This window comes from Odontesthes bonariensis, chromosome 13 (assembly GCF_027942865.1).
Source record: "Odontesthes bonariensis isolate fOdoBon6 chromosome 13, fOdoBon6.hap1, whole genome shotgun sequence".
Lineage (NCBI taxonomy): Eukaryota > Metazoa > Chordata > Actinopteri > Atheriniformes > Atherinopsidae > Odontesthes > Odontesthes bonariensis.
Genome location: NC_134518.1, coordinates 10,824,472 through 10,841,237, shown reverse-complemented (window position 1 = coordinate 10,841,237; position 16,766 = coordinate 10,824,472). Strand labels below are relative to the sequence as shown.

The 16,766-nt window shown below is 42.9% G+C and overlaps 1 protein-coding gene across 1 annotated transcript in view; it reads right to left on the bottom strand.

Moving 5' to 3' along the window:
* pigg (phosphatidylinositol glycan anchor biosynthesis class G (EMM blood group)) overlaps nt 1-15,657 on the bottom strand; it is a 75,613-nt gene extending 59,956 nt beyond the window's left edge. Inside the window, exons 1-4 of the mRNA XM_075480937.1 lie at nt 15,214-15,657; nt 14,927-15,132; nt 6,888-7,097; nt 6,195-6,383 (exon numbers count right to left, since the gene is read on the bottom strand). Coding sequence (XP_075337052.1) covers nt 6,195-6,383; nt 6,888-7,097; nt 14,927-15,132; nt 15,214-15,367 — 759 coding nt within the window. The 5' untranslated portion in view covers nt 15,368-15,657. The remainder of the gene's footprint in view (nt 1-6,194; nt 6,384-6,887; nt 7,098-14,926; nt 15,133-15,213) is intronic.
* Between the last annotated feature and the right edge of the window lie 1,109 nt (nt 15,658-16,766).

Sequence of the window (16,766 nt, the reverse complement as noted above, 5' to 3'; positions counted from 1 at the left end):
ATAAATGCAAAGACTGCAGTTGGGAGTTAGACTGTGCCGTAGTGCTTAGATGACCCATTATGATTCCTACTCAGCACAAAAAGAACAAAAGACCATCTTCTGTCCCAGATTTGCCTCTTGTATGTTATAAATGGCACTGGACTCAAGGGAGCCAATGAACACATTCAGACCAGTGCCGAACACCACCGGGCCTCTTTTCTGCTTCCGATGAGTCAGAGTTTCCTCCTTTTTCCTGGGGAAGAAAGCATGGAGACGAACCAAGCAAACTGTGCTGAGGTACATGGAAGCCCGTGACTTCCATTTCACGCTCAGTGATTCCAACCAAAAGGTGCTCCAGAAGTTAGCGGACTGGTGAAAAGCTTAAAGAACAAACTCACCTGAATAGTTGATCTAGTAACGGCTGCATTGTTTAAACATAAAGTTATGGCCACTTGTGTAGGTAAGAGGTTTGACATCTCAAAGTTCAAACTGCTAAAAGAAATGGATTCATTTATCCATTTTCTGTCACTAACCATAGTCTGAGGAGAGATCTCCAGACCTCCCCCTCACATCCGTCAGGTTTCCTGACCAGCCCGTACCACTTCAACCGGCTTCTTTTGATGCAGAGCAGGGCGAAGCCGGTCACCCTTCGGAGGAAGCTCATTTCAGCTATTCCGTTACTACCCACAGCTCATGACCATAGGAAAGGGTTGGAATGTAGATCTACAACTGCAGACACCGTCCAAATCCACCTGTTAATCCCCCTCCCCATCCTACCACCCTATCGGTAACAAAAGATGAATTGTTGTCATGTCCAACCTCTGCCAGCCGTAGAGATTTCCCGAATGCAAGCTTGACCAAAGCGACCTTAAAGGGGACAAAGTCTATCCAACCTACACTCTCTGAGGACCTACCCAAATGAGGCAAACCCACTGATCACTACAGCACCTTAGAACCAGCTGGTCAGAACAGGGTAGTTTCAGCAGTGTATAGATATTACAGATCTACAATATTGGAAGGTGAATGATTACAACATGTTGACGATTTGCCAAAGCAGAGAGATTGTGGTATAGGGCACATTCGATCCATTGCTGTTCTATGCTCTTGCACATGCAAATCTGTTATTTTTTCTTAAGCCAAAAATCACACTACTTGCTAGTCGGCTTAATGCCTGCCCAAGAGAAACAGCGATCAACCAGTCATAGTGAACCACGGGCACTGGCGTGGATTCGTCACTCCCTTTCTCCCGCACCCTGTTTGATTCAGAGTTTAGCAGGAAGCTATGACGGAAAGGGAAAACAGAACGGAGGAGTTGGTCCCTAAGAAGAACTCCATCAATGTACAAACGACAGTTATTTGCAAAGTTGGATGGCAACACGACAAACCTTTTCAACCACTTAAAGAGACAGTACCCTAAACAGGAGAGCAAAGAGAGCAGCCACACCAGAGGGTTAACCCTAACCCTAACACAGAGCCAGCAGAAGCCACAGGTAAAGTCTTTAGACTGAAACTAACCACTTTAATACAGGCATTTGGTAAAGGGGACTCCCACGTGAGAAGCCAAGCAAGCGGTGAAAAGAAACAACTGAAGCAGATACCTTTTATATGGTAAAAGATGTGGCTTCCATCAAAACAATAGAAAACAAGGGGTGTTTGTTGCTGATTAACCCATTTAGGCCGGGAAAGCATTGCCGCATTTCTACCTTTTAAAGCCGGGGGCGCTGTTGCGTTATTCTACCATTAAGGCCGGGAAAGCGTACACGTCTTTTTCAGACGGTAGCGATTGTGAGGAGTTTCTTGGCTTTGATGATGCTGATGAACGTACTGACCCAATTGATCGAGATTTATGGCTAGCACATATGTTTGAAGATGACGATAACGACGAGGATGATTTTGAAGGGTTTGAATGTGAGTGGAAGACTAACAATTATCACCGTAATCGACGGAGAGATTTCAACCGCACACCGGGGTGAAACTCGGTTTACCTGCAGATGTCACACTGTTGCAGGCATTTAATCATATTTTTACTGAGGAGCTTTGGGCGCATCTCGTTTCCGAGACGAATAGATACAGTGACCAGGTACTTCAGACTCCAGCTCGAGCAAAGATGGCAAGGTGGTCACACGTAACTGTGCCGGAGATGAAAACGTTTATTGGAATGTGTATGGGCATGGGACTCCTTGTGCTGCCAGTACGAAGAGGTTACTGGCGATAAAATAAATAGATAAATAAATAATTTAAATATAAAATTAAATTAAATTTTATTACTGTTTTCTAATTGAAAATAGCGCTGTTCCTGCACTTTACTTTTTATTTTATTTTATTACTGTTTTTTTTATGGAAAGTAGTGCTGTTCCTGCACTTTACTTTTTACATTTTCTATTTTCGTGAAGGTGTATGCAAATAAACTCAATTTCCAAAGAAAGCCACAGGTGTAAGCTCTCAAATACTTTTTGAATTTTGTTTCTATCTGCTACAGAGGCTAAGAAATCAATCATTTAGTTTTCTAATTGAAAATAGCGCTGTGGGGCGGTCGGTGGTGTAGTGGGTTAAGCAGCCGCCCCATGTACAGAGGCTACAGTCCTCGCTGCAGCTGGCCCCGGTTCGAGTCCCGCACCGAGCGGCCCTTTGCTGCATGTCTTTCCTCTCTCTCTGCTCCCTGCTTCCTGTCTCTCTCCAACTGTCCTATCATTAAAAGGCACAAAAATACTAAAAAAAATAAATAAAAAAAACAATGTGAAAATAGCGCTGTTCCTGCACTTTACTTTTTATTTTATTACTGTTTTTTTTTATTGAAAATAGCACTGTTCCTGCACTTTACTTTTTATTTTATTACTGTTTTTTTATTGAAAATAGTGCTGTTCCTGCACTTTACTTTTTACATTTTCTATTTTCGTGAAGGTGTATGTAAATAAACTCAACTTCCAAAGAAAGCCACAGGTGTAAGCTCTCAAATACTTTTTGAATTTTGTTTCTATCTGCTACAGAGGCTGAGGCTACGTGCCCACGACAACGGTAACGACAGATAAACGCAGAACATTTCGACAGATGTGCCTATCTTGCACACGGCGACGGTGTTTTTGGGAGTTCAAAACGGAGAAAACGCAAATGCCCTCCAGAGTGGAGATCTTGAAAACGATCCAACCTCTCGTCGCCGTAGGAACAGTTTTATACGTTTTCCCTGTTCCCATGGGTAGACAGATATCCACCCCAAGACGCTCGTGAGAACGCAGATAAATTGTGGAGGAAAAAAACGGACATCTGCGTTTATGCTTCAGAGCGTTGTCGTGGGCACGTAGCCTGAGAAATCAATCATTTAGTAGGCGTTGACACAATTGCTGAATTTCCAGAAAAACTTCAGGTTTTAGGGGATCTTTCTGAAATCGCCCATAGGTTTTACAGGCATTCTGTTCCAGGCGTTTTAGGCCTAAATGGGTTCAAATCTATTCAGAAATGTGCTTCGGTCTAAATGCTCTGCTATCTTTTTATCAAATGGAAATGGTTTGGTTGCACCGTTCAGAAAACTAAAATCAATAGTTACAATTGAAAGTAAAAGTCATGAGAAAACTGCGCTCTTAAACTGTAAGAAAATATTGCTATGACTCCTTTTGCCGTGGTACTTTAAAACTGAGGATTTAGCCAAGCATGTTACAGATATTTCATAATAATATGATATGATACAATCTGTTCTCTTTAACAATGACATGTGGTCGAAGAAATCTGCCAGCATCTGATCATTCTGTGTGAGCGCAGTTCATTTAAAAGAAGAAGAAGAATCTCGGTTTGGTTTCTCTCTCGGGACTTGGATTACCTTTCATTTCTGCAGTTTGGATTTAAGACGTTTCGCACGCAAAGTGGCATATCGGAAACCAACCTTAAAATCTAAAATATCAAGCAAAGAAGATTGGGGCCACGTGCACTCCATTAACAGGCAGGTCTGACTGAGGTCCTCATGACCAGGACGTCAGGCTTTTCAATCTTGTTTTTAATGGAACGTGCTGCTGCCGTCTCCTCTATGGGTACAACTTTTTCTCTGAAATGGGCGACTCGCGTCACATGACAAATGGAGTTCTTAAGGCCGTCATTTGAATGCTGCGCTCCCTTTCTCTGCTGCAGCTGGAGCCAGCATTCCTTTGAGCGCTCCGAGATGCAGCAGCATATGACGGAAAGTCGTGTGCCGCGCAGAGAGCGAAACACCCTGATATGCTGAGATCAACTCCCAAATTGTTAAAAGCACAAACTGATAAGATGTACCCACGGGACCTCAATGGGGTGTAGCTATATTTAGGTCATGCTGCTGGTGTAGATGAGAACAGGTACGGTTTCAATAATGTAACTCAGGCAAGGTTTTCTAGAAAGGTTCCAGTCAAAGAGCTGACTGGGAGCACATGTTGCTGCGACAGCACACAAGGCTGCCCAGAGCACGGAGAAGCAGGGTTAAATGAGACCGAATCGTACATTTCTGGGATGTGGTGAAATGTTGCGTGAACGTATCCAAAAGAGGTTCTATCGTATCTTTTACAAAGAGGGAGAGATTGCAAGAAGGTGTGCACTCTCTGCCTTAAATGATACAGAAAAGGGAAGGAAAGAAGGGGGGCATAACGGTCTCGTGTCGACAAGTCTTGACAATCTAAGAACAAGCTACCCAGCAGAATGACAGTGAGACAATACCAATTAGCAGCTCACACACTGCAAAGGCAACATGCATGCACAGCTGTCAGATCACGTAGAAAAAAAAGAAGAAGAAAGGCATAGCGCAGGACATGCACACACGAAAAGACGAAATTAAAGATAACAGAGGAGCAGTCGCTTTATTACATCTGTGGCATCGCTGCAGCTGATAGCGTCAGAAATGCAGCCGACAGTAAATCATCTCATTAATATAGCAACCATTTGATTTTTTTTTTTTTTTTCATATTTGCACATATCCCTGCCTTTCATGTGTTACGAGGGACCATTTTAATAATTCTCAAACCCCTTTAAAGTTCTAAAATGACACTTTAAAATTGAAATGGCAACGCTGAGTTAAATGCTTTTAATCGGGAGATATCGACTCAAAACAGACTCATTTCAGAGTAAATGAGTTCATTTTATATGACGTATGGTAGGTCAACCACAGGTGAAAGTCACCAACAACAGAAACCGTGTTTTTTTTTCTTTTACATCACATGCTTTTTGTTTTTGGGTCAGTTTTTGACAACATGCTTGTATTTCATTACTATATGTTAAGTCCTCTCTTCAAGTATTGCAAGATATGAGCATTGCTCAGCTCATGTCCAAATACTCCCAAAAACATGAAACATATTTGCTTTACTGTCATTTCAGCAGCAGAAGCTTACAACTGAGAAATTAGACCTGCAGAATGTTTAGTTGAAGAAATGACTCAGTCATTTCAGGGTTGCAATTAGGTTGAGCTTCACAACTACGAGCAGCTCTACTGTGACAGCTACCGTGTTACCAGGCAGCTGACATAAAGGAACTGAGTAGCATCTAAAGTGACCTAATTCATATCAACAGTCCCACTCTTTCCTCTCACTCATTCTCCTTGGTGCTCCTCTGCAGCTAACTGCTCCATTTTGTTTGCAAGTCAGCCACCATGCGTCCCCCGTCTGCTAACTGAGAGCAGAAAGGAGGCTGGTGCTCAACGATGACCCAAACAACGAAGCCAGAGAGCCAGAGGTGTGCGCAGAGTTGGGCCATTCGTCTCTGTGGGTTTGCCAGCATCGGGTACTGCAGGGGACCATTTCTGATGAGGCTTCAGTGACTGAAGGTCAAATTTGTATTCTCTTTGGCATTTTTCATTGATGCAACTTTAAAAGTGTCTAAAAATTTAATTAAAACTTTGTTCTTCACTAAGGTGTCTGTTATGTGGAGAAACAACACTTGTTTATCCTTTGAGTTAGGTGCCCTTTTATGCTCAAAGGACTCATAGGTAAGCTGCTTAGAGAACTTACAAGCAGAAAAACACATTCATTCGAAAAGGATCAGGAACAAGGACTGGACTGAAAATGAGAGGGGAAAAAAAAAAAATCTGTCACAGTGTCCACAGAAAAACTTTAACAGGCTTTCGGAAAGCCAGGAGAACTATTGCTCAAGACCACTTTAAAAGATAAAGAAGACAGCCTTGCTCCCTGGAAGCAAAATATAAAGATATGAGGGTCGGCTTAGGACATCTGCACTGCATCGTAAACGGAGATTAAAAGAAAAGAAATTACCTTTGTAACGAGAGCGCCGTGGATTCTCTTCATGATGTCGTCCATCTCCAGCAGCTTGGGTTGGATGAGCGAACTGTGAGGTCCACTGATATGGCCGATGTGGTCCAGGCCCAGGTAGTGGAGGATCAAAATGTCCCAGTCGTCTCTCTTTAGGGTGCTATCCAAGTGACGGGTTACGTTGTTGTCAACCTGTTAAAAAAAAAAAAAAAAAAGATAATCAGGAACAGTTCAATTTCCTCCAAATCCTGACGCTGCAGGTGAAGGCCTCGGCCGCATCACACTGATGAGCAGTTCTCATCTCGGCCCTTTGCCTCCCTGGTTTTCAGCTGCTTTGAATCACACATTAGCATGACGCGGGACAAATGTTTGTGCTTCATTTATCAAACTGAGACTATTTCATAATCACACAGGTGTTACTTGACTTCTTTTTTTTTTTTTTTTTTTTTTAAATCTCAATCTCATAGAAACTTTCTGGAGCATCAAAAATCTTCCCAACATGACAGCTGTGTTGCGTGTGATTCACTTCAAGCCGCAAGCTTAAACATCATCACCGTGACGAACAGAAAACAACTTCTTTTTCATCTTTTTTTTTTTTTTTTTAATTCCTGCATCACGTAAGCCACCGCTGGTGCTTTAATCCTTCACTCATGTGAGCAGAAAAACACATCACTCACACCGTTTAGCTCGGCTCACCTCGGTGTAGTCCGACACGAAGAACGAGGTGGTGCCGTCGTACTCCATGAAGTGCTTTGGGAAAAGGCGCACCCAGGTGTCGTCTCCATAGAAGACGATCCGCTTCCCCGCTTCTTTGGCCTGCCAAATGAGGTTGTCCTCCAGCAGTGCGGGGGAATTTAGGTTCATTACCACATCAATGAAGCCTGGGATAGTGCCAGTGGTGAGAGCCTGGGGAGGGATATACGTTTGTGTCATTGTCCTTTGAAAAAAAAGAATCATCTCTCAATGGTGTTATTCAACCTTAAAGTTTAAACATGTCAACCTGCATGATTAAGATCTGTGCCACAACACAGAGGTCAGTGAAAAAGATAAGTTTTTAATATGAAGAATTATTAATAAAAACAATTTTAAAAAAAAATTCCCTTTGGTGCGATTGATCAGTGTTGATCTAAGATTGAAGAAAAAAAACTAATACCCGGATCCGCTTGCTAATCTTCCTGTCACAAAACGAAGAGTGCATCAGGCAGAAATACGATATTTATCAGAGACAGTTTCTGCTGATTTCATCATGGAATCTAAAATTTAAAAAAAAATGCCGGCTTCCATTTTACTGACAGGGAAGACTCATCCTATTATGGAAGTCATGAAAGCATCTGGTGTATCGCTGAGAGGGAAATACGAAGCCTCGATCTATATGTACTGATGGGAGACCTGAGTGTCTGTCATTCAATACCCCTGTACGAGCCTCTGGAGCACAGCCTGAGATCCTCCGGCACACTCAGAAACCAGGCTCCAAGCGGCAGAGACCAGCCTTTATTTATGGTGTGAAAACTGGGGGGGGGGGCAGGGCTGGCAAATCCTTTCAAATCACTTCTTCAACTCTCATCTTAGCCCCTTTAGTGTTGTTGTGCGTGTTCGTACTTATGTAATCATGTTTTCAAGTTGTTCAGCTGGTCAGCTTTTAAGCCTGCAAACAAAGCACTTTCGAACTGTATGCGTGGACACTGGCTGAGAACCATCCCGTCGCTGCTCCAACAGAGACAAATAGCACTCAACTGAACCTGACCCACCCCCCCATAAGCAAAGGCAGAACCAGGCCAAGAAGAATCCAAAGCTTGAAACATTTTCAGCACATAGAAGAAAAAAAGCTCTCCTATGGCACTTAAAGACATCCGTGGCGCCCATTTAACAAAGACAAATCATAAAACAAGAAACTTTAGTTACGTCAAATATACTGTAGATTATGAAAAAAAGAATCTCGTGAGCTTCGTTACCGAGCTAAATTATTTACAACCTCCTTCCTGGCGATGGGTTCGCTCCCACCGGCGCAGGTGCTCGTTACAGGAAGGGACGCACAGCTCAGCTTCTCTTTCTGCCTGTTCAGCTGAATGGAGGTCCCCGATCTATTAATAAAGATTTGCTGGGACGTAATAAGAAACACAGGGATGTGGATCTTTCTACTGTACTGTTTGAAAGCTCAGTAAAAAAAAGGTTCACGGTTAAAATTTCCCCTTCGATGCTAAAAAAAACACATCAAAAGCTGCCCAAACGAATCAGTGACTCATCAACGTAGTAATTACCGGCCTTCAGTTCTAAGCTTGCGATGTGCCACTGAATAAATGTCAAATACGATATCAGTGGGGCATACAGACGCTCTCTGGCATACTGATGAAAACTTGTAAATGTGCCAAAACACGAGCGGAAGGGGCCGTCTTTCGAGTGCTGAGGCCTTGGCACCACATTTCTTCAGTTTCCTTCTCAGTGATTGCTTTCCATTCGCTTCTGAATAGAAGACTCTCTGCTATTAACTAAAATATATTCCCAATCTTCACAAGCCCTTTACCACATGATGCCTACGGAACTTACACCGAAGCGCTATGATGGACTATTGTGCTCATACAAGCCAGGCAGATCCCAGCATCTCAAACACCCACAGTGCATCGCTGCTGCTGCTGCTGCTGCTGCTGCTATGATGAACTGAATTCATTCCCTAAGTGCAACCCCTCAGTTACGTTCACTGCCCGCGGTGCCAAGCGGAGAGTCTGTCTCAACTGGTCACATGTGGATATGGGACTGGAGGAAGAGGGAGGCTTTGTTTCCCCTTCTAGTTGTGGTTATGACAACCATTTAAAATTGGAAACAATCAAACTGAGCGGGAGGACCCCGGAAGATGTTTACTGTATGCACAACCCACAGAGAAGAATTCACAAACTAAACATCCAACAGTGTCCACGTGAGACTTTAACTCAGCTGGACGGAGAATTCTTCATTATTACCTACGGCTCTGACAGCGGTAGCTATAAAGCCTGTGTATATTAACGGCTGTGCCACGGAAAGGTTATTATTAAGGTGAGTTGGTTGTGTCATATCAGTTAATTGGGTGCAATGCAGAGATACTGGGCTGTAACAGGCAGCTGGTCTGTAATGCCACCTACTGGTATGTGACTGACAGTCAACAACTCAGAGGCTGATTCAGTTTGCAGAGCCCTTTGCGAAGCCCAACTTTTGATGACTGAGGTTAAACTGAGCAGCAGCGGGACTAGAAGCATGCGTCTGTTTTTCGTGATATTCAGGCTGCGGTGGGACGGCGAGCAAACAAATCCGCTGAATGTCCACTGGCATGTCCTCATAATAAGCTGTCGTCTCCCGTCAGTCCCTCAGAGGAGCTTTAAAAATCAGGTGCCAAATATTCCTCTCCTGTACATCAAAAACGCTCCCCTCTGCCGCATCACGAGTCCTCATGCAGGCACTGCTAAATCAGAGATTTAGATTTAAACGTCCTCTTATCTCTTCCTGCCAATGAAAATCCTTTTTAAAAAAGTGCATTTCCAGCAGTGTTTACCAAAGTCTTTAAAGGTTGGAAATGAAGATCTCTTCCCATGTCATGTCATGCATTTGCTCTGAAAATGTCATCGAAAAATCCAGGAAACTTCAGTTTTCTACTTTCATTTATTTTCCAACTAATTTCTGTCTTTTATCAACTTACGGCATCGTAAATAAATGACTTCCTAAGGCCAGAAATGACGTCCACATGCTATGAACTGTGCAATAACATTTGTGTGTTGAGCTAAATAAGTTTTCTAAAGAAAAGTTGGGGAAATTTTCCAAAAATGCGGCAACAACTTAAAATCAGCAAATGAGCAGATACACTTGTATGAACGATGCACTTCTCGGTAGACTCCTTTTAGGGCCATCCGGCTCATTTACCCGCTCATTTCCTCAGCAGCAGCACTGCTGTTGAAGATGAAGACTGCAGCGAATGCCTTGCAAAGAGAGGAGGCCGAATATCAACTCTGATGGACAGGAACACAGTGGACACGTGTTCTGGGGTCAGATGAGTTTGTGTTTTAGCTGCTTTGCAATCCCGACATCTTGTTGTACATGCCAAAGATCGGAGAGACCATCAGCAAAAGGTGCGAAAGTCAGTGTCCATGATGGGTTTGGGTGTGCATTGTGCAACAGTGTCCGCGGCATGAATGCCTCGCAATCGATGCAGCGGTGTAAGGTTGGAATCTTTTCCTGGGAGAGGAGTGGTTCCATCATCAGGGCAAAACCAGACCTCGTTCCGCACGAATAACAACACTGTGCACAAATCCCAGGTTCGAATCCCATGTCAGACGGCCCTTTGCTGCGCTTTATTCCCCCCCTCTCTCTGCTCCCTGCTTCCTGTCTCTCTTCACTGTCCTATATAATAAAGGCATAAAAAGCCCCCCAAAATTAAAAAAATAAATTAGTATCCTCAGTTCTCAAACTGAAAGATCTAATTAAGAGATGATTGAACAAACTTGACTTTATTACAACTTTTATCAAGTTTTATGCTAACCTCATAATCTAAATTTGTTTCTATTGCCCTACTACAACAAAGCGGATCAGTGAAAATCTTTTCCCTGGACTGAAAAATGACAGATTTAAGCCTTTGTAGCATCACAGAAAGCTTCTCAACTTTTCTGTAAATGAGCTTTGTATTTTGTCGCTTCGTACTTTGACTAGCATGCAAAACATTGTCACATTACAAGCTCCAACAGGCAAACAGTCCTTAAACTCAATGAAGCCTGGAAAGGCCGCATTTACTCACAGAAATGTTGTTGGATAGAACATCTCATATTAGTTTTTTTCCCCCAAAGGAGAGTAGCATTTTCTCATGGAATGCATTTCCAGAACAGTCCTTCGTGGGAACGTACACGGTCTGAAGTGCTGTGCCGTCTAATCTTTTTATTTAGCAGCCAAAAATTTTGTGAAAGAAAGTGGCGAGGCTTACGGAGAAACCTGAAAAAGATGCAGCGTTCTGAAGTTTTGCAAGGTCAACAAACTTTGATGAACACTTCATATTTTCTCATGAAAACCCGCGACAGGACAGTACAGGGAGGGTGAGGGGAAATAAATGACTGTGCATCCGTTCCCTACATTATCCCTGCTTCTTTCTCTAAACCCCTTGGATTACGGTGAAACATCCGTCTCCCTGCGAGTCCAAGTAAATCTCCATCCTCTCGCCCCCTCCCCCACATCAGGGGTGGCACGCTCCCATCCGACAGCCGCGATCAACTCTTTCGCGTCGAAAAACAGTCAAATCTGTCCGAGATCAATTCGCGAATTTATTAACAGCCGGTTTATTTCTGCCGATATTCACGCTCGCCTCTGCCTCTCAGTGAAGGTAACAGCTTCTGATTTTATCCGAAGAGATTTACAGTAAGAGGACCAAAGACTGTAGATGATCATTTTTCACTGCAAGAATACATTCATCTTACTGACAAACCCATATCAATGATCAGACTTTGGCTTGTTCTTGTTCTGACAGTTTATGGACTGGAGCTGAAACACATGAATAACTGATAATGTTTTGGCGTTTCTGTCTTCAGACTTCGCAGTAGCCTGAAGTGACAGAGGGTTGGTTATCATATCATAACAATGTCAAATATTTAAATCCTACATCAATATGTCAGATTCTTTAAAAAGCATACTTTTTATTTTATTTCTTTGTCTCGTGGTAACCTTTAACAAGTATCTGTCATCTTATTTATGTACCAATGAGACCATCTTCCAGATTCTGTCCATCGTCATCCATCCTCTATTTTGACACTAACTCCCAGTTTGCTGAGTCTGCAGTCTCACGGCTTCTGTTCCACTTTCTGAGCACATTTAGCAGAAATCATCGAGGGGGATTGTGTCCACATTGTCCATCTTCAGCGGCAGGGTTCCTCTGGGCGGAATATTGGGGCCCAGTCACAACAGTTTGCAGCTGTCAGCACATTTCCCTTCCTTCCACCATAGCTAAAACATAAATATTGCTTTTTATTCTGCCCTCTGACACTCAGGCTGAATATTCCACTCTACCTGACCACTTCAGTTAGACGTCTCTCCCTCACCTTAGCTCTGCCCAGCACCTACAGTAAATATTTAAAGGGCCCAAGCAACTCTTTTGCCTGGAAAATCATTTCCTTTGCAAACCTTCGCCGGCACCGCTGAAAAACAACATGCCGACTCTTTCCCAGTCTGTTCACAATCTCACTTTGTTTTAGCACAACCGACTGTCATGCGAAACACACATGACATGACTGTAATTCCCTCCTGGCTCACCTCCCAAAATACTCCCGTCAGCATGACACATCATTAAAATGTGACAACACACCATGTTTTCACGCTTTCCAAATTCTGCCGTCTAACCCTGCTTTCAGTTATTGGACAGACACCTGGCTCCAACTCCAAACGCTCCTCTCGGTTTCATTTAAATTACCCCCTTGAGAATCTGTCAATTTTTGCTCGTGGGCGCCCCCTACAGTTATGGAACTGAAAACATCGTGGTGAAAGCAAATCTCAGTCTGAGCCCTGCATATGCACAGCCCTGCGTCTAAATCTGATGGCGTGGTAATGGGTGCCATCTGCACCAACTTTTTCTTAACCGCCTGGACTACTGCAATGGTTTTCTGTCTGGGCTACCCAGTAAGGCCCTTGACAGGTTGCAGTATGTTCAAAACTCAGCTGCCCGGGTGCTAACTCACACCAAGCCCTGGCAGCGCATCACCCCCATCCTAAAGCAACTTCACTGGCTCCCAGTCAAAGCACGCATCACCTATAAAATCCTTCTCTTGACCTACAAATCTCTCCACTCACTCGCACCTAAGTACATCTCTGATCTCCTCCGCCCCTACTCCCAGTCACGGCTTCTGCGCTCCTCAGACAAGGACCTACTTTCCGTTCCTCGCACCAGACTAAAAACAAATGAAGATAGGGCCTTCTGTTCAACTGCCCCTACCCTATGGAACAATCTGCCACTTCACATCCGTTCTGCCCCCTCTCTACTACAGTTCAAAAATAATCTAAAAACACATCTCTTCTCCATGTCCTACTCTTCTTAAACCCACCCCTCCGGCACTCCCCTTCCCCCCTTCTTTTCTTTTGTTAAGCGACCTAGGGTACCTTGAAAGGCGCTATATAAGTCCAAGTTATTATTATTATTATTAACTTTATGCAAGATGACAAAAAGTGTGTTCCTATTTGGGTTAGGGTTTTGGGCAACCCCGTTGCCGTGTCACATGGTATCATTTACATGTAGTGAAACGGGATGCCGGGCTTAAAACCAAAATTGGGAAGGGTTGTAAACTCAGCTGCCAAAGGCACAAGTTTCAGGCCCGGGAATGTGCAAAATGCATGTCAGTGTAGTTCAAAAGGAGTCAGAAGCTCATCGTTTTAAGGTTCATATGCTTCTTGCTTCATGATATATATGTGTTTTGGCATCTACAGGAAGGATGCACTTTCTGTCTCAAAAAACGCATCTGTTATAACCAACATCACTAACTACATCTTGCTTTCCTGTACATTCCTCATATCAAACCTACCCCATACTAGATCAATTGTGTTCAAACAGCGCTGAGTGGAAGTCAGTCTAAAGACCATGTAGAGATATTCTGCAATAGCAAATGAAACCCGAGCTCTTAAGATTCATCTACTTTTCAGTTTATAGCTCCATTAGAAACCAACAGGAAATGTGCGGAGAAGAGAGCAGAGAAGTCCAGCTCATAACCAAACCGAGGACTTACGAATGAGGGTGTATCAGCCCATGCCAGCCTCAATAAATGTGTGATGGAAAATGTATACAAGCATTGTCTAAGATCAGTAGATGGAGTAATTCATACATGTATCTTATGCGGCTCATCTCAGCTTAACAAAGAACAACGTTTGAGCATAGCTTCTATCTCCAACTCTGCAGACTGCCACACTTTCTGTATGACTGACAAGAAATAAATACATAAAAGACAACTGAATTGATCTTCTCTTATTCAGAGCACATTTAAGAAAAAAAACACTACATTTATATTCAAGATCAGCCAGAAGACAACAGGTCATTAGAGAGGGTATGTAATCCAGATGGATATATCATGGACTGACAGCAGAGAGAGTCCACTGAGAGAGGGACTGCTCAGTGGAATTTGTTACTCCTGACTGCCCGAGTCATTAAACCTTCACTTGAGTTTTCTTTGTGCAAGTCATACATGTCCCTGACAACAGCTCTGAAATCTGAGTAACCCAGCTTTGCTGTAGACTGGTTGCATCAGTGGGACATTTTTCACTGTACGGCAACAGTCTCAGGAAATGTCACAGTTTCACAGTACAACAGTATTGCAAAAGTATTTTACTAGTATCGTCAGCCACAATGATCCTCAAAAGGTCTGAAGACAGAAAGGGGTTTGGTTTGACTTTGTTTTGCTTGAAACTTGAGGTCATTTCCAGTGGACTTTGGTGTGGCGAAAACTGAGAAGTCTGACAGGTAGTTGAAGAGGAAAGATGACGTGCACGTAACCAGTCAGGATTTCTATCCATTTGCTCTTTTTTTTTTTGTCTTCTTCCAATGCCAAAGTAAGCATTGTACACCACAACATGGCCTTCAACATCCATAACACAGCAAACAATGAAACTGGTACACTACTGAAATAGCTGTCAAACTGAAACTGTGCCTCTGTCTAATGCTTCTGTTAGATTTGTCCTCGATATACAATATCATTTCAAATGTAAACAATAAACGCTCATTTCTGTAACATATCCAAATCCGAGTGACATCTTACCTTGATCCTGGGCATGGTGACTGTGGGAGGTCTTGCCTTGGCCACAAAGCTGTGAGACGAGCCCCTTTCCACCAGATGCCTGGTGTAGGGCATATACAATCGACCATTGGGTCCAAACACAAAGTCCTCTCGGAGGCCATCAATTAACATAATAACCACCCTCTTAAACAGGGGCTGAGGCAGGCGAGATGAGTTAGGAGAGCCCCCTATGATGTGAGAACAAATGTGATGAGTTTATAACAGAGAGCAGTCAGAGGAGATGAGTGTTACCGGGAGGGGATGCTCACCTGTCAGCGGTTCCGCTGGGAGATCCGACAGCTTGCTTTTGGATTCGACAGAAGACTTGACAGGAAGAGGAAAAAATCCCCGCAGGAAGAGAGCAACGCCAATTACTTCAAATATCAAAATGAACGAGGCGAAAATAGACGAGCGTACTTTCATTGTGCTGGTCGACGGACACTTTAAGGAGGGAGAAAGTTATGCTAGTAAGATAACCTGCTAGCTGACAACGGACATGACCCTTCCTACAGTTTACCTGAATGAAAAGGACCGAGGGATGTGACAAGGGTCATGAACACAGTCGGACAGCATACTACAAAGTCACCCGTCTCGGTTTTACATGAAATGCCAACATGGTGATTATTTGTGCGCCTAATTTAGAATAAAATCATTATTTTCAATTCCAGTTAGCGCTGTCACAGTTCATACCAGCTTCCGCGTTGATAGCATTAAACTACGGGTAAGACGTAGAACCAAACAAGACTAATACGCTTTTTTTCCTTCAACGTTTATGCTTGTGGACCTATATTTGTCAAGTAACCTGCCCACAAAAACAAATCACATCTGGTGATTACCGGCGGGCAATTTATCTTTTAATTGTCACACACCGTTTGAATGCGAAAATTGGCAGTTTTTATGAACAGGCTCCTGAATATGGTGAAAAGTGGAGGTCGATTTCAAGCTCCTGCACATGCAGTAAGCCCCAGAGTATCAGTTGCTTACAAATCATTCAGATTGATTGTAATTTAAGAATACAAGAAGATATTCATGCAACCACGTTGTCATTAATGCCAAATATGACCAAATAAATATAGTACAGTGTGTGAAGGAGGTCAGTATAATAAGTTAAGTTACATGCTGTCCTGATAAACTCATAGCCGAAGCTTCTCACCAATGTGTCAAACTATCTGAATGCTTTTTAATACGGTAAAGATTTCAAATAGTTATAAGCTACTATGGCTGATCGGACCTTCCACCATCAAGCGCCTGCTTTAGAGTTTACTGCAGTTTGTCATTAGCTAACTTCAACAGTCCAGGTGGTTATACAACCTTACCAATCTGATAAAAACATGAATGTTATATAAACACATAATTACAGAGATTCACAAGAAGTTCTAATATTCTTCCCAAAAGTCTACACTGAAAAAATTATTTCTGAACTGCATTTCATTCTGCTGAAGTTCAAAACTCCTCACCTTTACTACAGCAAAAGACAAATCAGATTTATTTACTTTTTTTTTTCCCCCACATTTGTGTTTCCACAACTTATGTCTTATCTAAACCTGACATTAATGTGATCTGAGGCTGACTGGAAATGAGCACAGAACTGAATTAACCTCTGCATATGTGTGAGCTGCTGCTGCCATCTACTGGAAGTTCTACTGGACTTCATGGAAAATAATAATTGTTTTTTGGGGGTTTTTTTCCCACCAACACAGCTGGCACAGTAACAGATACCCGAATTAAAAAATAAATAAATAAATACCTTATTTCTTTGTCTTTGGCACCTCAAACATCCCTAATGTAAGCTGAAGTTCACAGATGCTTTCATTGTGTATTT